Source organism: Fukomys damarensis, unplaced genomic scaffold (genome assembly GCF_012274545.1).
Source record: "Fukomys damarensis isolate Sample0158 unplaced genomic scaffold, DMR_v1.0_HiC HiC_scaffold_30, whole genome shotgun sequence".
NCBI lineage: Eukaryota > Metazoa > Chordata > Mammalia > Rodentia > Bathyergidae > Fukomys > Fukomys damarensis.
Genome location: NW_022900942.1, coordinates 60,482,443 through 60,503,460, shown reverse-complemented (window position 1 = coordinate 60,503,460; position 21,018 = coordinate 60,482,443). Strand labels below are relative to the sequence as shown.

At 46.2% G+C, this 21,018-nt stretch overlaps 1 protein-coding gene across 1 annotated transcript; it reads right to left on the bottom strand.

Moving 5' to 3' along the window:
* Positions 1-2,353: 2,353 nt before the first annotated feature.
* Positions 2,354-3,299, bottom strand: Cetn1 (centrin 1). Its single transcript, XM_010638698.3, has one exon. It carries the CDS (start codon positions 3,148-3,150, stop codon positions 2,632-2,634), a length of 519 nt encoding a protein of 172 aa, XP_010637000.1. The 5' UTR covers positions 3,151-3,299; the 3' UTR covers positions 2,354-2,631.
* Positions 3,300-21,018: the final 17,719 nt, after the last annotated feature.

Genomic DNA, 21,018 nt, shown 5'->3' with positions numbered 1-21,018 from the left:
GACAGTGTCTCACTATGTAGTTGAGGCTGACCTGGAACTCACTATGTAGCCCAGGCTGGTCTTGAACTCACAGTGATCCTCCTGCCTCAGCCTCCCGAGTGCTGGGATTACAGTTATGCACCACCACATCTGGCGACTATCATAGATTTTTGCGGGGAGGGGTACGGAGATCAAACTCAGGCCCTTGCGCTTGTGAGGCAGGCACCAGAACCACTGAGCAAAATCCTCAGCCCGCTTCTTATTTTTTATTGGGATAATTTATGGTTGCTGGGGGAAATACATTTTCAGCTCTTCCCACCTTGTATAGCTATTTCCTCATCTTCATAAGGGTGTCCACAAAGTTTCTGTGAGTTTTTTGTGCTCTGCTTTTTGTAAAGACCACCTAGGTCCATGTCTGACCCCAATGTATGATTGACTTTTCTTGAAATTTGAATATGCATTTAGGCCTATTCTAGTTTGCCCTCCTACCCACTTTATTCTCAGACGCAGGACACACTGTTGAGTGAGCGAGACCCTTTATAGCTGAATGTGGGTCTGGAGAGATGCTGGCACCATCTTCCCTTGTTTGGGCTGGGTCGTGCCCTCGAGTGCCCTGTAATACTAAGCCCTGCAGTGTGACCGGCCCGACGGCCAGGCTTCTGCCTGGGTCCTGCTTTTCATGTTTGTTCTCTGCTGGGCCAGGAGCCAATCTTCAGCCCAGTCCAGTTGGCTGAGGCTCTGACCCCTTCTCCCAGTTTCTGCCAACTCTCTCTGCTGCTGCTATTTCTGCCTCGGTCCAAATGTGGATCCTTGTGCCAGGACTCTGGTAGACAGGATGCTGAGAACTCTGGCTCCTTAGAATGCCACACACATCCCTTGTCCTCCCATCAGGCCCTGCCCACAGAGGCTGGCCACGTTGCATGTGTCCCCCCATAGCTGCACCTGGGTCCACATGAAGATCTGGAGCCTGAACTGTTAGCAGCTGCACCCTGGGTGAGCTCCCTGCCCTGTGCCAGCTACCTCAGCAAATCCTTTCTTGCAACAAATGCCACATACCGATCTCTTCCACCCATGCTACTGATTTGACAAATGAATCCCTGTTAATGAGGAATTAATTCCCCTTATTACATCTACCACCCTCTTGGTAAAATAGCTGGCAAAGTGAAAAATTTTCCAGAATTTGAGCTTTAATACATTTATTTTTGATTTTTTGAGACAGGGACTTGTTTTGTAATGCAGGCTGGCCTTGAGTCCACTACATAGCTCAGGCCGGCCTCATACACAAGGTGATCCTCCTGCCCTCAGCCTCCTGTGTGCTGGGATTACAGGTGTGTGCCACCATGCCCAGTTTAAGCATTTATGTATTTTAATAGGACTTTTAATGAAGATTAAATTTAAGTTTAGTTGTGGCCAAAATATCATGCTTCTCTAATGGTTTTGTTGCCATTAGTCGAAACATCCATCTCAACAGATACGTACTATTTTCATTTTCTCTACCTTTAGATTTGTAGATATTCAAAGGTAGATATTTTCTTTCATTTAAAAACAAGAAAGGCTTAATTTATTTTAGAAATCAAGTAGCATTAACACAAGTACTAGCTATAGTGAAATATTTTATTCAGATTTGTAAAATGGAAAACTGCAGGGCATGGTGGCACACACATGTAATTCCAATACTCAGAAGGCTGAGGCAGGAGGATCATCATGAGTCGGAGGCCAACCTGGGCTACATAGCAAGTCTCTTTCTAAAAACAAAAACAAAAGAAACCAACCAGATATAGATCGGGGTAGAACATTTGCCAGCTGCAGGTAAAGTCCTGGGTTCAATCCCCAGCACACAAAATAGAAACTGCTTATATCCCAGCCACTCTTAGATCAACTGTAACCCTCGGTAGATAATTTAGAATCCTTAGATGAAGAGCCATTTGCATGTGACGAAGGCAGACAAATAGTCTCCACTGCCTTTGCCACCTCCCAGAGACAAGCCTGTACTTCAGAACGGATTCCTTCCCGAGCTCGGTAAGGTCGTAGGTGGTTACACTCTTTTCCTTCAACCCATTGTCGAGTTAAGTGAAAGCTGCTGGCAGAGGCCGCCTCATCACACTCCAACAGGGACGGACTAAAAGCTGAGGAACCTAGGTCAGTGAGGTCATTAGCCAGCGAGCTTGGTAACCTGCACCTGTAACCCCTGCCCTCCCCAGTCTGAAGGAGGAGGAGCATAGCAAGTTCAAGGCCAGCCTGGGCTACGCAGTGAGGTCAAGGCCGGACCGGAACACACAGCAAGACTGTCTCAAAAAAACCTTAAAAAAAAAAAAAATCATTTCAGGCCACCAAAGAAGTATCAAAGGAACCACATTTCTTTTTGTCCCAAAATGCAGTCCTGCGTTCAGTTTAATGTTTGCCCACCAGCGCAAGTGGTGGGTAGGCTCTGGCTTTGGGGCCCTAAACTAAAGCTCCTCTGGGTCTGTTCCTGAGAATCAAAAAACAAAACGAAACAGAACACAGGTCACAAGCATCTTTAAAGTTTTATAACTGACCTAGAGGTTTGGAAACCAAGATAAATTAGAGAGGAAAAGGGGGAGAATAGGCAGCCGGTGTCCCCCAAGTCGACTTTCACTGAGGGCAAGCGGGGAGCCACTCAGCCCTCAGTCCTCAGTAGAGGCTGGTCTTCTTCATGACCCTGAGGAACTCCTCCTCGCTCACCTCGCCGTCACCGTCGCGGTCGGCCTCGTCGATCATCTCCTGCAGTTCCTCGTCTGTGAGGTTCTCGCCCAGCTCGTTGGCCACGCGCTTGAGGTTTTTGAAAGAGATCTTCCCGGTCTCATCATCATCAAAGAGTCTGAAAGCTTTCAGGATTTCTTCTTTGGTGTCCTTCTCGGCCATCTTCTGGGTCATCACAGCCAGGAAGTCATTGAAGCTGATCTTGCCTGTGCCTTCCTTGTCCACCTCTGCGATCATTTTCTTCATCTCCTCCTTCCTGGGCTCGAAGCCCAGCGCCCGCATGGCCACTTTCAGTTCCTTCACATCGATGGTCCCGCTGCCGTCGGCATCGAAGAGGTCAAATGCTTCCCGCACTTCTTGCTTCTGCTCTTCAGTGAGTTCGGGCTTAGGGCCCACTTTTTTCTTCTGGCTGGTAGAGGCTGCGTTTGGCTTCTTGAAGCTGGAAGCCATCTTGTCGCGGTTGGGGCAATCGCGGCGTCACCATGGCCACCGCGCATGCGCCTGGTGCGTGGCCGCGGTTCCTGCGATGCTGTCGCATTGTCATCATCCACTGTCCCCTCGGCTAACAGGGCTGTTGGCAAGAAATGCCATAGCTACACTTGTTTTCTGTGAGTCATCAACATTGGCTTTTCATTCTGTACCTTTGATGTGCAGCCATAGCACCCTTGTTTGGAAGTTCTTCTTTACTCCTTTTCCTTACCAATAGAACTAACATTCTTGGTCGGAAGTTACCCATGGTAAGATTTTCGATGATCAAGATTTGAGCCAGCTGTGATGGTGCATACCTATAGTCCCAGCACTTTGGGAGGCTGAGGCAGAATGATCACAAATTCAAGCCCAGCCTGGGCAATTTAGTGAGACCCTGTCTCAAAATAAAAAATAAAGACTTGAGAATTTAGCTCAGTGCAAAGGTGCTGGGTTCAATCCCCAGAACTTGGGGTGTGCGGGGAGGGGGGTGTGAGTTTAATCACTTGGCATTAAATGTGGAAAAAGAGAAGGAAGAGAGACTATTAAAAGTCTCACCATGTGTTCAAACTGACATAAATGGAAAACAGATAAAATGGAAAAAGTTGTGTATAAAATTTGTAGAAGTTTGTCTCCTGACATTACGCTCAACCATAATAAATTCTTCTGGCATAGTCTCATATATGAAATGTAATATCCAAATGTATGATTTACTTTTAGTGCTTCAATTTGACATACTTGGCATAATTGCACTTGAGTAATGGTTGTAATTTCATTCACTACACTTTTGATTGGAGGAAAGGGAGTGAAAATATACTGCATTCTGGTATTCTAGGGTTTTTTTTGTGTGTGTGTGTTGTCTTTAACTCTAGCAGTAATTTTACTCTGTTTTTCTCCCAATCAGTGCTGTGCAATAACTCACTCTAGAGCCCTCATGAGGACTGTGGACCTCATCCAGACAGGAGGAGGAGTGAGAGAGTGAGAGGAGAGGACCCAAAATTACCTCCTGGAAATAAAAGGGTCTTTCCATAAACCAAAGGAGCAAGAGAAAAACAGAAGCTTTTCAAGTGAAAAACAAAGAAAATGCTGCCAAATAAGCCCAAGAATGTCTGTTTCTTCATTTTTTAAAGTGATGCTGACTTTTAGCATTCTTCACCAAAAAAAAAAATTTTTTTTTGAAAAACTTAATATATCGCTATTTGATCCATTAACAACAGACAGCACTTAGACGTTTTGTTCAAGTTTTTGTGCCTCTTGTACCTAGAACAGTGCTTGAGAAATTGTAGGTAGATTAACAAATGTTGAATTAATTCATGACAATTAATGTTTGTCCTAAAATACCTTCTGAGTCATCAAAATTAAGCAAGCAAACAAACCTGAAAGATTAAGTAATGCTAGGAAGAATTTTACAAATATAAAAAACTTGTGATCACATATTGATTACAGGGCATTTTGTTGTTGTTTTTGTGGTGGGGGGATTGAACTGGGGCTAGGAGAGCTCTGTCCCAGAGCTGCATCCCCAGCCCTTGTGGCATATTTAATTAGCCATCTTACTACCTGTCCTAGTTCATTTTCACAGTAGACAGAGAGCCTAGATGCAAGGTTTCTACAGGCTAAGGCAGCTTCCCTGGGCACTTTTTGCAGACTATGTCAACTCATAATACACTGTAGCAGGGAGCTGATCTTCCAATACTGCACTTCCTTCTGTTCTGCCTCTTTTGTTTCTTGAGATAGGGTCTTGCTATATAATACAAGCTGACCTTGAACTCACTGTGTAGCCTAGGCTGGCCTTGAACTCATCGTGATCCTCCCAGCTCAGGCTCCTGAGTGCTGGAATCACAGGTGTGCATCACCACACATGGTCATACACCTGGCTTGCCCTGCCTCTTCCAGGTCGAAAAGCTCTGGATATTCTAAGCCCACGCTTTGTTATCTCTGGGACCTTAGGAAAATCACTTAGCCTCTAAGAATCATTTGACACATTGGCAAAGGGAACATCATGATAAAGCTCCCTAAAGAATTTCCAATTAGAATATCCATAAAAGCTTGGGGACAGGAACCTAGTAGGGCCATTCTGGCCTGGGTAATTTGCAGGTTGAACCTCAGTTCCTCCCAGACTTTGTGCATTTCCTTTGACACCCACCCTTCTTCCCAAATTCAAGCCAAGCTGTGGTGTTGGGAAAAACTGAAGGCTAGAGGCTGCCTTATATAGAACTACACTGGGGTCAACTTGAGCTCAAAGCAAACCGGTTGTCATCATTTCCAGATGTGTGCAATCAACAGTCACAACAAAGGGCCACCAAGAATTCTTGGTGGAAAACAGTGCCCTCGGTCAGAGGCAGCTCTTGGTCAGGAGCTACTTTGTGTTCATAGTCTAAACTCTGACTTAAAGAGGAAAGGGAGACTTACTTTTGTTGTTGCCCAGCATTGGGCTTGGGCCTCCCATTTGTCATCTTATTTGATCCTTGCATTCATTTCCCGTTTTGCAGAGGAAAAAAATGAGGCAGAGGAGAGATCTGGGACAGCACACAGCTAATGAATGTGGCTCTGGGATTGAACTGTGGCTTCTCAACACGGACGCTTTGTTCATTACACACACCATGCTGCTTTCTCTAACAGTTGAGATTATTAAAACACAGTAACCCTGGAAAGATAGGATACTGATTTTTTTTCCTTAACAATTAAGCATCTTGCCTAAAAAGTTTTAAGAGGAATTTATAAGGTAGGGTTCCTCTGTGGGACAAGTTACCAGGGGAAAAAAGCACCTTGTGCTTGGAATTTGTTCTTCAGTTCTTCTTTCAACTCCACATATAAGTTAGTGGGAAGCAGCCTGGGCCAGTGTCTTGAAGTTGGCATTAGTATGAATCTATGCAGTGCACGTGCAAATCAGCTTTCTTCCTTCTAAGTTAGTTCTCACATTCTGGTAAGACAAGCCGGGCATGGTGGTGCATGTCTGTAATCCCAGCACTGGGAAGGCTGAGGCAGGAGAATCACCATAGGTTCAGGCCAGCCTGGGCAACACAGTGAATTCAAGGCCAGCCTCACCTACATAGCAAGACCCCGTTTTTTTTAAAAAAAAGACGGGACAGGGATGTAGCTCAGCAGCACAGCACCTGCCTGGCAAGTGAAAGGTCCTGAGTCCAATTGCTAGTACAAAAAAAAGGGGGGGATGAAAGTTGATGAGATACGTGAAAAATGAATGGATTTGAGTGGGTTTTATTTATTCATTTTTGTTTTTTAAAAACTCTTTTTGACCTAAACATTTTTTTTTCACCTAAAATTTTTTGTGCCGCAATGCCCTAGGTCCGTGATGGCGAGCCTTTTAGAGCTCTCAATGATAACAAATAGCCTGCTGCGGCATGTGTGCCGTATGTGCGCCACCTCTGGCCGAGGTAAGACACAAAATCGGTTGTAGGTTATCTGAGAGGACAAGAGAAGTTGGTTAAGTTTGGTCACAAAGAGTTAACAGCTGGAAGGAGGGGCAAAGGTATTGGAATTTCACAACAGGGTCTGGAGTCAGGAGAGACCGGAGAGAGGACCCCTGTAGCTTGCTTATGCTGACTATTTGGTTTTCCATTTGGCTTGCAGGGCATGAAAAAGGTGAGGCTCAGGAGCCTTTTAAAATTTAAGTTGCATTCAGCAGATTCAGCAAATTCCAGGTGCCACCCAAGGCAGAAAACATGCATAATAAAGCTGATTTATTGCTGCCTATTTACTTTCCACTAAATGTAGAACAGAAAATGTAAATGCTTCATACTGCTCCTACAAAAGCAGGACCACTGTGCTGGGCTGTGAGAGGGGGACCCCAAAACCAATAGTTACAGTGCTAAACTGTTTACTCTTAAATATGTGGAGCCATTTGCAAGAAGTGGACTCAGCAGCAAGCTTCACAGTCCCAGGGTCAGAATGGGAGTATGAAGTCCAGTCCAGTGGCTCAAACCAAGCCCTACTGGAAAGTCTAGGAATAGCTCTGTGCCCGGCCAAGGGCTACGTGACTTCTCCTTCCATGAAACCCAGGAACAAAGAAATTCTCCTTCAGTTACAAAGACAGACTGTTTTTATAAAAGAATTTGCCAGAATTTCACAGTTCCTCAAAAGATATCCATAACAACAAAGGAGAATTCAAAGCAGTCCCCTGCGATCCAGGAAAACATTAGGAAGAAGCCTGCAAGGAACATAGTCACGACATAGTCAGAGGTCACCATAGGGATGGGACAGACACACTCTTGGACCCCTCACCTGTTACTCATCAAAGTCATGACTTGTGTTTCTCCTGAGGCAGTCAGGAACTTACACGTGTTTTCTACTAAAAACTGTGACTCTTCACTTGGGCCTGCAAATGCCCAACTAAGGGTAGAACAAAACTTGACTTTCATCTTATAGAGCTCTGGGCGAATCCATCTCAGCTCTGCACACAGGCATATCAGTCATTCTCAGGGAGGGTCTGTCCGTGAGCCCCAAGTCCACACACGCCTATCTCGCCACCCTTCAAGACTGAAGCACTGTGGCCAGAAGTCTGTATTGTCCTAAACCTGCAGTCACCTTGGATGCCAGCAGAGCCTCACAGGACTGAAATTGTTCCTCTGGGCTTAAGAACTCCTACCGTGGGAACTAAATTGCCCCTCCAGGCCTGAGGATTCAACCTGGGCTATGAAACTCAGCCTAAAATAATGATGGACCAGACCCTGGCTTGCCTCTGCTAATACTTTAAAAAAAAAAAGGGCTTTCTGCATTTGTTGGGGGGCTGGTCTGACCCTCTTCATCAGAATGTCAGCTCCTCAAGCTGGACTCTATTACCATTTCCTCTTACTTTTAATTAAAGCTTTTTCCTGTAAATCTGTGTTTTTGTTTTAATTTCCACTTCTACCGCCCACACTAGCCAGGGACACAACAAGCATGAAATGTCTTTACCATCCTGTTTTATCTTTGTAAACAGTGAACTTGCTTTGTTTTATAGCAGATTTGCTGATTCTACTATAGTTTTAAATGACTGACCACTGGGCAAATTTGATTCCTTCCCCTAAAAATGTAGAGTGCTTATTTTGTGACTTTCCAAGGACATGAGCAGGGCCTATGAGAATTTTACATGTTTTGGCAAACATGGCAGTGGGATTTAATGTAGGGCCTGACCTACAGTAAAGACCTATCCAACCAAGAACCCCTCCACTTACACATCATTTGGGCTTAGGAGTCAAAGAAGAAAAAGTGGGATTGTAACAGAGCTAGACCTCCAGATGTCCAGTGCAGGATAAAGCTTGGTGTCTTTGTCTTCATTTCTATCTGTCGTCTTTATTACCTTAAAATATTGAGTCACATTCCTGCTCAGCTGTGGAAGTCAGCATGTTAATTACTTAGGAGCGTCATTCTAAAAACTAGTAATACAAGGCTTATTAGCCCTAAGTTTACCTGGCCTATCTCTTGGTCTTCAAGACTGGGGACACTGAGATAAAAGTAACTATGCAGGGACATCCAACGGCCGGCTTTTACGATGTCCAATCCTAGACCCTCTGCAGTGGGAGCCATCACCCAGTGACAGCACTGAATGGCCTTCAAGCCCTGACGGTCTTCCAGAACCTCACAGAACAATGAAGCAGACCAGGACCTGGCCGAGTCACCTACACTGCCAGGTCTGCAGAACCTCAGCCATTGCCTTTGTTCCCCTTTCTTGGAACCTCAGAGTTCCTGTGAGCTTCTTGAAGACAGATCTTGAACCTCAGTGTCTGCACTTCCCTGCATGCCTGTGCAGATCCAAGCCCCTGTGCTGCCCCTGACTGCTGCTGTCCGCTCGATCAAATTCTTGATCCAGTGACCAAGCCTGGGCTCTTGGGACCCCTGAGCTGTGGATTTCGCCTAAATATTCTAGTAACACAAGGAAGATGAAGGAATCTCCAGCATATTTTGAACTTGACAGTTAAATTAAATGGATCCAATGAAAGAATGATTGCTCGCTCCTCATTAATTCCTGGAGCGTAGATCAGCCCAAATCAAGCATCACTTTTATGGGAGGAATCCGAGGAAAGACAAGATCAACACTCACATAAACAGCACAGGAACTCATGGCATCTGCAATGCTGCTTTTGCACCACTCTATAAAGTAGTTCACAGAGGGCCTTCCAGTGCAGGGGTCCAGCAGAAAATGCAGAACCAAACTTGGTGGTGGCGTATGTCTATAATCCTAGCCATCGGCAGGCTGAGGCAGGAGAATTGCTGCGAATTTGAGACCAGCTTGGCTACATCATGAGTGCAAGGCTGGCCTGAACTAGATAGTGAAAAAAAACAACAAAAAAAACCCAAAGTCAGAACCAAAAGGTTTGGATTTTTTTTTTCTCTCTCATTGTGAATTTATTGATACATTTTAGGTATACAGTACAGTTACATTCATCATTGGGATCTTGCACCTTTACATGACAGGTCTTGGTTCTCATTTGTTCCCCTTGTCCCTGCCCTCTCTTCACCCCCTCCTACCCTCCCCATTTACAAACACTTAATTTCCATTTTTTCATTTTCTCATATTTTTTTCTTTTCTCTTATTACCTTTCCCCTACCCTTCCCACTTTCCCTATACCTTTAGCCCTTTTCTTCCTATTTCACATTGTCAGTTATATCATTAGGATCTTATATACCATTATAGTTTTTCATACTAGAGAAGCTATTTGGTATTTACACATGTGTGACTTATTTATTTCACTTAGTATATCCTCAATATGTATCCATTTTCCTACGAATGAATCTAATTTCTCATTCTTTATGGCTGAGTAGTATTCCATTTTATAGAAAAACCACATCTTCTTTATCCAGTCTCCAGCTGATGGGCAAATGGGCTGTTTCCAAGTTTTAGCTCTTACAAACTGTGCCGCTATAAACATAGGTGTGCATATATCACTGTGGTATGATTCTTTTAATTCTTTTGGAAAGATACCCAGCAGAGGGATGGCTGGGTCAAATGGAACCTCTAAGTGGACCCTAGCCCCAGGGCTTGTTGGAATTTTAAAATATTTGGTTGCTCTTGATCTCCTTCTTTCATTCTCCAAGGCCTCGGGACATTAGCAGCTCTCGCTGCCTCTGAGGCTGGTAACCCAGGACAATACTCTGCTCACCAGAGCGTGAAAGGTCGGAAGCCCACAGGGTGTTGGATGACAGCCTGCCCTGGGCTGCTGGTGAGGGCGCATTCAAGGATCACCAGTGACCTGGGGAGTGTGTGCCGTTTTTAAAGATATCACAATTCCAAACAAACAAACAAAATCACTGTGCAAGTCCAAGAAACCAGGCAGAACTTGGCCTACGAGCTGTGTAGTGTTCACCCGTCCTTGAGCTCGAGTAGTGACGGCGCTGCTCTAGCAACAGAGCAGAGACAGAGGAGAATGGAAACTCTAGCCTGAAGGCCACTGATGCCCAGCTCCTTAGCTGCAGCATAGACGTCAGCATGGAAAGACGGGACTGGTCAGCAGTAGAAAGTAAACTACTGCGCATGTAGCTGTCTGTTTTTCTTTCTCCCCTGAAGCAGCACGGGAGGAAAGGAGCCCGCATGTCCCTGGGTCCTTTCCACCAGGACCACTTTGGACCAAGTGGGCTCCTGCTGTGCCGGCAGCAAGGCTACCTAGAAGGGCCTGACACACGACAAGGACAGACAGCGGCGCTGGGACTGTGTCCTACCTGTTTTCAGAAGGAATTTTCGGGATTTGCAAGGCCATCCAATTACCAGGGAGCTGGAATGAAAGGATCAGGAGATGGAGGGGTAAACCTCTCTTTTATGGAGAAGAGACTTGGCATTTTTAAAAAAATCATGAGCATATGCCTATAATCCCAGCATGCAAGATGATAGCAGGTGTTAGCCCAGCCTGGTCTCAACTTGGTGAGACCCTGTCTCCAAAAATAGACAAGGCTGGGAGGTAGCTCTGCGAAGGCCCTGAATCAATCCCTAGTACTGGCGGGAGAAAAAAAAAAAAGGTTTTCTTTTAAGTTTTTGGATAAAAAGTGCTCGCTTCGGCAGCACATATACTAAGTTTTTGGATAAAAATCAGTTCCATGACTAAAATTCTGAACTAATTTAGAGTTCTACTGCACTGCAAAGTTTAGTGGTTGTGTCGGCAAACAAGACATCAAAGGAAACCAGTGGGTCGGTTCAGTCTCCTCTGCAGCAGCCACTGGAAACCCCTTCAAGGACAAGCAGTCATGTTACAGCCCCTTCCTGCCCGGCCGCCCACCCGGCCCGCGTCCTTCGGAGCTGGCAGCTGACCGCGCCCACGCAGGATTTTCATTTTCTGTAGGACCTTTCTTCCTTCCCGCGGTGCTGGCCTGCACCCCTGGGACGCCTCCACTCCCCTTCACTTAGATAAAGTGAAACGTTCCTGGGTCCCTAGAAGTCTGTGGGCCCACAGCTCAGTCGCCGGCCTCCTGGTTCCCTTCCTGTCCTGCATTTGGCTCTGCATCCGCCGAGAGCTTTCCAGACTTCTTTGGATTCTGGGTCATTCTTATCTGAAATCCGTGTTTGTTTTTTCTCTATGTGGCTCTCCCCAGGATTGTTTTTTGTTTTTGTTTTTGTTAGATTTTTGTTTGTGTCTGGTTTGTTTTGGTTTTTTTTGGCCCTGAAAGACGTGCACAGGACCAAGTTTAGAGCAGAAACTGGATCATTTGATTGTAGTACCACTTTCAGTTACACCTCGCGCCTGCTAGAGTGATTTCAGGCTCTGTTGCCTTAGCTCAGTCCATAGTTCATTTTAAAGCTGTCGACATCCCCTAAGACAGAGTTCGAAAGGCATTTTGAAAAAAAATATGTTAAGGATAACAGGCAACGTGGAAAGGGGAAAAGACACTTTAGATTCTTGCTCACTAAAGATAAATCTAGACCGCATAACTATAAATTTAAATTTAATATGAGAAATTTACTAAGATTAGATGGTGGTGCACACCTGTGATCCCAGCAGTCGGGAGGCTGAGGCGGGAGGATCGCTGTGAGTTCAAGACCAGCCTGGGCTACATAGTGAGTTCCAGGTCAGTCTTGACTGCATAGTGAGACCCTGTGTCAAGAAGCCAAAAAAAAAAACAAAACCCAAACAGGATCAGACTAAATTTCATAAAACATGTAAAAGGCTAATAGCTCACAGAGTCTCAGTGGTGATTAAACGTAAACCCATGTGCTGTGAACTGAGTATGATTTAATAATATCACGTCAAAGATTCATGCAAGTGAAGATTCGGTCACAGTAGAACCTTTAAGAGGTGGGCCTGGTGGGAGGGGATGGGGCCTTGGGGTGTGGCCACAGAGGGGCGGGGCTCTGAGTCCTCAGAACCCTTAGAGCGGGCTTGGCCAGGGCCCAAAAGGTGCAGGGAGGGTTGCGGAAAGAATGAAGCTGTGTCACGTAAGTGCACCATGGACTATGCAAACATGGACTCATACGACATTTTTTAAAAGAATACTGTTTTAAAGAGGCGTGGCCTGGTGCCCTCCTCACTGTGCCTATTGTAGACAAAGTCGCTTGCTCACTCCTTTTTGTGGCTTCTCGTACCCTGAGCTAAATGGATTTCTTTTCTTCTAAAGTTAGCCCAGCACGGGTATTTCCCTGTGGTGATGAAAGGCTGACTGATACTTCACACGAACTGTTTAATTCCATGCCTTGTCCACAGAAAATGCTTAGTAAATGGTGCTTAGAGATTCACAAAGCACTTCTGTATACACACACTGTCCTGCTTAAGGCCTCCAAAAGCCCACATGTGGCTTGCTTTATTCGTTCCCTTTTATTGGTGAGGCACCTGAGGGCAGACACCGTTCACACAGCAGACAACGCTGGTCTTTTCAGCTTTTCTTTTGAGGAACTTCCTTTAAAGCACAAGATGTAGTACAAGATGTAGTACAGCCAGTTCATTCTCCAGTCTGTGCTACATCAGAGCCACATACTCTGCTTCCAGATGAGCTGTCTCAGTGAATGAATAAAGAAAATGTGGCATATCTACGCAATGGAGTATTATGCAGCCGTAAAGAAGGATAAATTTGACTCATTTGTGGGAAAATAGATGCACCTTGAGACCATAATGCTAAGCAACCTGAATCAGACGCAGAAGGTTAAATATCACATGGCTTCTCTTTTATAAGAAACCTAAAGTATAAATAATTTTAAAAATAGAAAAGATAGATGACAGGAAGCAGGGAGGTAGACCTTTTACAGATGGGAAGGGGAAAGAAGGACACGGGAGACGAGGGCGGGGCAGAGGGAATAAAAAGAACTAAGAGAGGCTATGTGCATGCACCGGCGCCCACAGAGAATGTGCATATCGCAGATGTGCACGAATAAAAGATAAACTGCTGAAAGAAACTCGCAGCAGAGCAGCCCTGGTAAGAAGCGTGCCTGTCACAGTGCCCTGTGTACCCTGGCCAGGACCTCATCCTGGGATGACAGGGACGATGGCATCACCTGCCCGGAGGAGACAGAGCGTGTGGTCCTGGTGTCCTTGGGTCTGAGCCACTGCCTCCTTCCAGCCCACACCTTCCCAAAAATGACAGCCCCTGTTGCCCCCGTCACTGACAGTGTGCTCTGATCCAAGCAATCTCTTGTCTCCAGCTTTTGTCTTGGCCTCTCTCTGCAGCCCTGGCTGGGGGAACCCAAGGCAGGTGGAATACTCATTGTCAGAGGCCCCGAAGTGCCCGAGGACAGGAGCGCTTCCACCTCTGATCACTGTGGTTTAGCGGAAAAGATGAAGCATGGACTTGTGAGCCGAACACCCGCGGTTCACATCCCTGTTGTGCGGCTCTGGTGGTTACCCTGCCCCCTGCACCCATCCCCCCTTCCCCAGTGTGGCACTGTGTTCCTTCCAGGGGTGAGCATCCGCTGAAGGCTGTTACATAACCCACTAAGGCTTCACCAAGTTTGCTTTCATAGCCATTAGCTGTGAAGTTTAATCATCCACAGGGACTATACTGTGTTCTGTAAGTCATTTTGGTTTCCTTAAGCATTAATACAATATAATCACACTGCAGGAAAAAGGCCATCTTAGTACACAGTGCGTGGTGCATTTGGTCAAGTATTTGGAGGGGGCTGTTCGGGCTAGCAGCTAACCACTCAGTTATTCAGGTTTGCAGTTCTGTTGGAACTGTTTTTTGGCTTCGCTCACTGAGCCACCTGGTGGTGGGAATTTCAACATGGTTATTATGTGGTCTGTGGCTTTGCTATTTACTGACACCTAACATTTTTGTTCACTAAATTTCTCCAGTCGATGTTTACAGTTTAGGATTATCAGACTTACTTTTGTTTAGTTTCCAAAACAGTAGCTGCTTAAATGAGGTAGAGTTATTTCTCAGTCCTGTGTGGCCCAAGTGCCATGGTTCCTTAGGATGCCAGGCTGCCGAGCCCTTTGGCCTTTACGCCCAGCCCTCCTGGTTTGCTGGAGATATGAGTCATCTCAGCTGGGGGGACGGAAGGCCTCTGGGAACCGCTGACATGCTCCCAGCCCACCTGACACCCCTTCGATGAGGAGCTCTGTGCTAGCTTCCCCCGTTTGCATTGCCTCCCCATGCCCTGCCCCTGAGCCTCTTGCTTTCCGATCTCCAGCTGCCCAGACTGACTTCGCAGTAAGTACAGCCCGACTGTGTCAGAAAATCACCCCCCGCCCCCCGTCAATGGCAGACTAGTCTCAGTGCATATTTCACCCCCTTGCCTCTTGTTCCAGTGCGTATCTAGATAGCCCCAAGAGCCTCACAGATGGGGCTTTGGAAGATGATCGGGTTCTGGGAGCTCATAGCTGACTTGCTCCTAGGAAGTGTCTGGTTGGGGAAGGCTGGGCACGGGGGTGTGGCTCGGAAGTTTGATCTTCCATCCTTTGATCTGCTTCTCTCTGCGGTGCCTTGAGCAGCTCCTGTCCCCCCAGGTCTTCCCACCATGCCTTCCTGCCTGGGAGCCAGCCCCCCATGGACCGAACGTCTACAAACTGTCAGCCAAATACATCTCTCTTCCTTAGAGCTGCGGGTGTTAAGTGTCTGTCTCAGCGACGAGAAGGTGTCGGAGACACAACCCGCTCAGCAGGTCCTGGGATTGAGCCCCAGTCCCCTGGAATAGTGGCCCATCAGAGCCACTCTCTTGCCCTGGCTGTCCCTCCTATTCACTCTGCCTGTCCCTCACCCCTGGAGTCACTGCTCGGATAAACTTGCTGTTAAACTTGGGCTGCAGGCACCACTATCTGGGGACTCCAGCCGACAGAGGGCACACAGCCTCCTCTGAACTGGAAGTTGCCCTCTTCCCTCTGCTCACTTTCCGGGGGCTGCATGGAGCAGCAAGGGAGGCTGAGAAGTGAATTCTTTATTCTGAGTTGCACTATCCCCAGTTAAAAAGTCCACTATATACACCGTCTGTCCAGACTCCTTGTGGAGTTTTTACATTTTTTACATTTTTGTTTTTACATTTTTGAATTTGCACATTTAAATGCACCATAGATGGGGTTGTGACCACTGACCTGAATGGGGTGTTTGGTTTTGTTTTCTGAGACAGAGTCTTGCTATGTTGCCCTGGTAGGCCTCAAATGCCTGGGGTCAAGCAATCCTCCTGCCTCAGCCTCCCGAGTAGCTGAGACTACAGACAGAGGCCACCAAACCCAACTGGAACCTGAGTTTTTGTCCCTCTTTTTCCGTCTACTTTCTATGTGAGCTTTTGTAAGTCTGCTGGGGCCTTGATTTCCTTTTCTATAAAATGGTGATAGTCATAACTCCTTACTCTGGTAAGAAAATGAGGTTGCAGATGGAAAAGTGCTTTAAAATGCTTAAAATGTGATGGGGATGTAGGTCAGCTTGGTTACCGCCTATGTGTAAACAATAAACCAGTTGTAGAACATTCAGATTCATTGGTGTGTCGTCTGGGAAAAGTGGGTCAGAATCAGGTAGACGTGGGCTCCTTAAGCGCTGCCTTGAGTAGGTCTTCACGCAACCTCACTTCATTTCGGCATGGTTCCCTTGTCTTCCAAAAGGTAATCTACCTCTGCACTTTATTTCTTTAAAACTAATCATAAAAAGAAGGGTGTGTGTGTGTGTGTGTGTGTGTGTGTGTGTGTGTGTGTGTGTGTGTTATGCTTTATACTCACACGTGAGCCCAAGGGATAGAAGTACATTCGCTCTCTCCATCAATAACCTGACTTTCAAACATGCAGGGACAGTCCAGGATCCCTTCCAGACTGTTTTAAGGAGCAAATTTATTAGTTCTGTAGCATCCCGTAACCCTGAGGTATTGGGGAAAACGACATTCTTTGGATTCTGAAAGCCTGGCTGCTTCCCCTGTTTCTCCAGCTACTTCAAACAACGCAGCTTTTGCTGACAGGGCAGTCCTGGGCCAGCACTGTTGTGGGATTGTAAGTAAATAGTCTGGAAACAAATCCGTGGTTGACACACTGTCCTATTATGTTTACTGCTCCAGAGGAGGGATTTATCCTGAGGATATTGAAAAATTCCATTGCTGTTTGGAGGAGGTGACAAATGAGATCACTCATAAGTTAAAGCGATTGCCCTCTATACCATAGCTATGACCCGGAACACTGCATGTGTGCACAAGTGACATACACGAGGTAGAATAGCACGGAATAAAAATATGTAACATCGCTAAATAAAAACAGATACCCTGGATGTGGCGGATGTTTCAGTTGCCAAGTTAGGAGACAGCTAGCTAGCTGCTGCTTCTCCCAAGATTTATAAATGTGGGTGCAGAAAAACTAACCAGAATGACTACAGCCTGGTTTATTTTAGCACAGATTTCATGACATAATCTAGGTTAGCTTTTTTAAAAAAATGGATTAATATTTAGTGAGCCAGATCCCTCATTCCTTATTAGAAGGGCATTAATAATTTGTAATTTTCTAAATACCAACACTTTTCTTCGGGTTTGGCTTGGTTTTTTGATGCAGGGTCTCACTGCATAGTTCAGGCTGGCCTGGAGCTCGCTCTGTAGCCCAGGCTGGCCTTGAACTCCTGGCCTCCCAAGTACCGCCCCAGCCTCCCGAAGGCTGGGAGCACGGGGTGCAACGCCACTCCCGGGTGACATCAGTGCTTACTTCCCCTCCGTACCTGGGTCGCTTGCACAGATGCTGGGTGTTGGTAAAACGTCATTTAACATGAAGTGGGGACAAGTAGGTGAGGAAGACATCAACTGTGGTCCTTTATTTCTGGAAAACTTCTCTAAGCTAACTTCACCCAAGTCTCAATAACAAATAATTACAGAAAATTGAAAGGAATAGAACTAGGGTTACATCCCCTTGTAGCCACTTTCCTTTGATACCTTCTACAACTGTTAAATAGCAGATGTGTACCATTTAAGACAATTTTTCTCTATGTGATAGAGATCATAGAGAAATGGGAAAAAGTTCTCCCACACTGTGAGTGGAGAAGAACACTTTCCGTCATTTCCTGGCTCTGATGAGTCCTCAGGCAGAAGGGAAATTCGCCTGAAGAGTCCTGGTCCCTAGCAGAGGCTCAGCGCCGCAGGCGGGGAAGGTCGGGCAGGGCTGCTACGGGAGGAGGGGCGCCTCGCTGCAGGGGCCCTGCGCTCCCACACTGCCAGGACCCGAGTGGGGGCGGGGAGGACCTGACTGAGGTGAAGGACAGCACAGACCAAGGGGTGGGAGCAGGGGCGTGGGAACAGCTGGGGGCGAGGGTGTGGCGAGCTGAGCCCGCCTGGAGGAGCTGGCCAGGGACGTCCAGCCGGCTCTGGGTGGCGGCTCAGCCGGGGAGCGCTGGCCCTGCCGTCAGGACGGTGGATGGGATCATCCCGGAGAGGCGTGCTTGCCTGCAGGGCACCAGGTCAGGCAACTGACATCTGGGTGGCAGGACAGGGTGTCACGGTTCCGATGGCCAGCACAGAGGGAGCGGCAGAAGGGACAGACTGTGCTGCAATATTACAGCAATAACAGAACCGCGCCTAGGTAACTACGAATGAGCTCCAAAACACAGAGGGGCGGGGAGAGGACACTGGGAGACTCTAGCTGTATCTTTGAGCCCTTTGTTTGCTGGCTCTCTCCCCCGTCCATCCAGTTCAGGCGTCCTGCAGTCTGAGTTCTACACTGCCCCGTGCACACCTGCCTGTGCGCACTGTGCTTGCTGTAGGAAAGTCAGGGCCTCCAAGTCCTGTGCTCCACTTAGAAAGGTTGAGAAACGTTAGATGGAAACCAGAAGACCAACACTCAAAAAGAATGCACGCTGCACCTTAAGATACAGTGGTGCCCCACTGCTGGGGTCAAAGACCAGCGAGGCCGCTTGCTAGCCCCATGACCTTAGACACATAGCCTCTCTGTGCCTCGATTTCTCTACTTGTAAAGTAACAGTGCCTCGCTGGCTGAAGATTAAATGAGTTCGCCTTTATAACCCTTCTGGTTTATAGTAAGGGCTATACAAGTATGTATGGTTTAGTTTTGCCTGTTTGTGAACATATGTAAAATATACACACACACATAGTATATCTATGTATGGAATTATACTCAGATACTCTTCCTTCCATGGCTTTCCACTTTGCATCATGCTTTCCAGATTCATCCCTGTGGATTCATGTCTAGTTATGGAGCACTTGTTTTCCCTGCATGACAGTATCCCAAGATAGAAATTTACTAGAGTTTATTTATCCATTCCATTTTTGATTGACATTTGGGTTGCTTTTAGTGCTCAGATGCTCCTAAGAATATTATTTTACTGTTCTTCAGGACAAATGCATAAGAATTTTTGAGAGGAATTTTTTTCCTTTTTTGAAACAGGGTCTAATTATGTAGTCTAGCATGGCCTTGAATTCACTGCGTAGCCCAAACTGGCCTCTAATTCTCATGGCAGTCCTCCTGCCTCAGCTTCCTGAGGGTCGGTATCACAGGCGTACACCATCATACCTGGCAAGAGAAATTGCTTACTTATGCATACTTATCTTTACTAGGTAACTATTTTTATTCTAGGTAGAGTATAATTTTACACCCTTCCTAGCTTTATATATACCATTTCCCACCAACACTTGTATCATTTTAAATTTTTGCTCTTTGGTAGGTTTAATATTTTCCCCCAATTATTAAGGAGAGTGAAGCTAGGTGCGGTGGCACACGCCTGTCATCCCAGCATTTGTGAGGCTGAGGCAGGAGGATCGCTGCAAGTTCTAGGCCAGCCTGAACTACATAGTAACACCCTGTCTCCAAAAAAAAAAAAAAAAAAGTGAGAGTGAGCATCATTTCATACATTTATGGGATATCCATGTTTTCTCATCTATAAATCTAAGAATATCTATATTTTTGCATAGTTCCCCTTTTCTTTTCTTTGTTTCATTTTTTGCCTTTTTGTTGATTTTTCACAGGAGTTCTTAACATACTTTGGATATCAAAACTTGGTGCAAGCTTGGCGTAGTGGCACACAACTATTATCCCAGCACTCGGGAGGCGGAGGCAGGAGGATTGCTGTGAGTTCGAGACCAGCCTGGGCTACATAGTGAGTTCCAGGTCAGTCTCAACTACATAGTGAGACCCTGTCTCAAAAAAACCAAACCAAACAAAACAAAACAACAACTATAAAAAACCAACTTGTTGCAGCCAGGGATTTAGCTCAGTGGTACAGCCACCTGTTTCACAAGTGCAAGGTCCCAAGTTCGATCCCCAGTACTGAAACAAAAATGAAAACTAAGCTAAACTAAAATAAAATAAACTGGGGCTGGGGAATTAGCTCAGTGGTTCTGGCACCTGCCTTGCAAGTTGAAGGACCTGAGTTTGATCCCCAGTACAGAAAACAAAACAAAACAAAAAAACCAAACCGAACTCGGTGCATAGAATGTCTGCCAAGAAAGCTGCCAGCTCTTGCTGCTGTCCCCGCAGACACGTGCGACCTGCCAGCAAGAGGGCAGGGCCCCCGTGCTCCTCTCGGGTTGAGCTGGTTCTGCGTCTGACTTGGGTCGGTAGGAGGCAGCGCACGGGCTGCTGTGAGACCCCTGGATGGGGCCTCAGCAGCCTTGCATTTCCATGTCTGCTTCTTGGAAGCTAGCTGTGAAGTGGCAGTGTCCGGCTCCCCTGCTGCAGAGGGACAGGGTGAGGCACTGTGTGGGGAGACAGGCAGGCCCAGGAGCTCGGGTCCAGCCCCTCCTCGCTGATGCTCTGTGCAGTCCAGTGAAGGGAAAGCCCCAGCTGCGTGCTGGAGACCTCGCTGCCCTCAGGAAACAGAACTGGCCACCTGAGTTCAGCCAAATCCCTGCCCTCAGAAGCGGGGCGTTAAAATAATTGTTGTCTTAAGCAGCAAGTTTGGGGATAGCTTGTTCACAACAATAGGCAACAGAAAACAATTTATCCCTGGTATGAATTCTAAAAATCTTTTCCCAGTGGACAGCTTTTTAACTCTCTTGACATTGTGTGACTCTCAGAAGTTTTAATTTAACCGGGTGTCATGGTGCACCCCTGTAATCCTAGCACTGAGGGAGGCTGAGGCAGGAAGATTGCAAGTTTGAATCCTGCCAAGTCAAATTAGCAAGACTCTGTCTAAAAAAAAAAAAAAAAAGTGGATGGCTAGAAATGTAGCTCAATAGTAGAGCAGCACTCTGGGGTTCTATCCCTAGTACCACAAAAACTTTAAAAAGGAAAAAAAAAAAAGCTTTAATTTATACTATAATATTTTTCTATGTTTTCTGGGGGACTTTGTATATCTTACTTGAGAAATCTATCCATACTTTGAGGTACTGTGTTTTCTACTATAGGTTTTAAAGTTTTGCCTTTCGTGTTTAAATTCCTTAATCTAAATTAATAAATCCCTTAATCTATCTTGAATAAGGTAAAGTTGAGGTTTATTTTCTTTTTTTCCACATGAGTAATTTTTTCAGATAGTAATTATTAGATCAGATGGTCTTCCTGATGCTCTGTGTATCCTGTTTTTTGCTGGCCC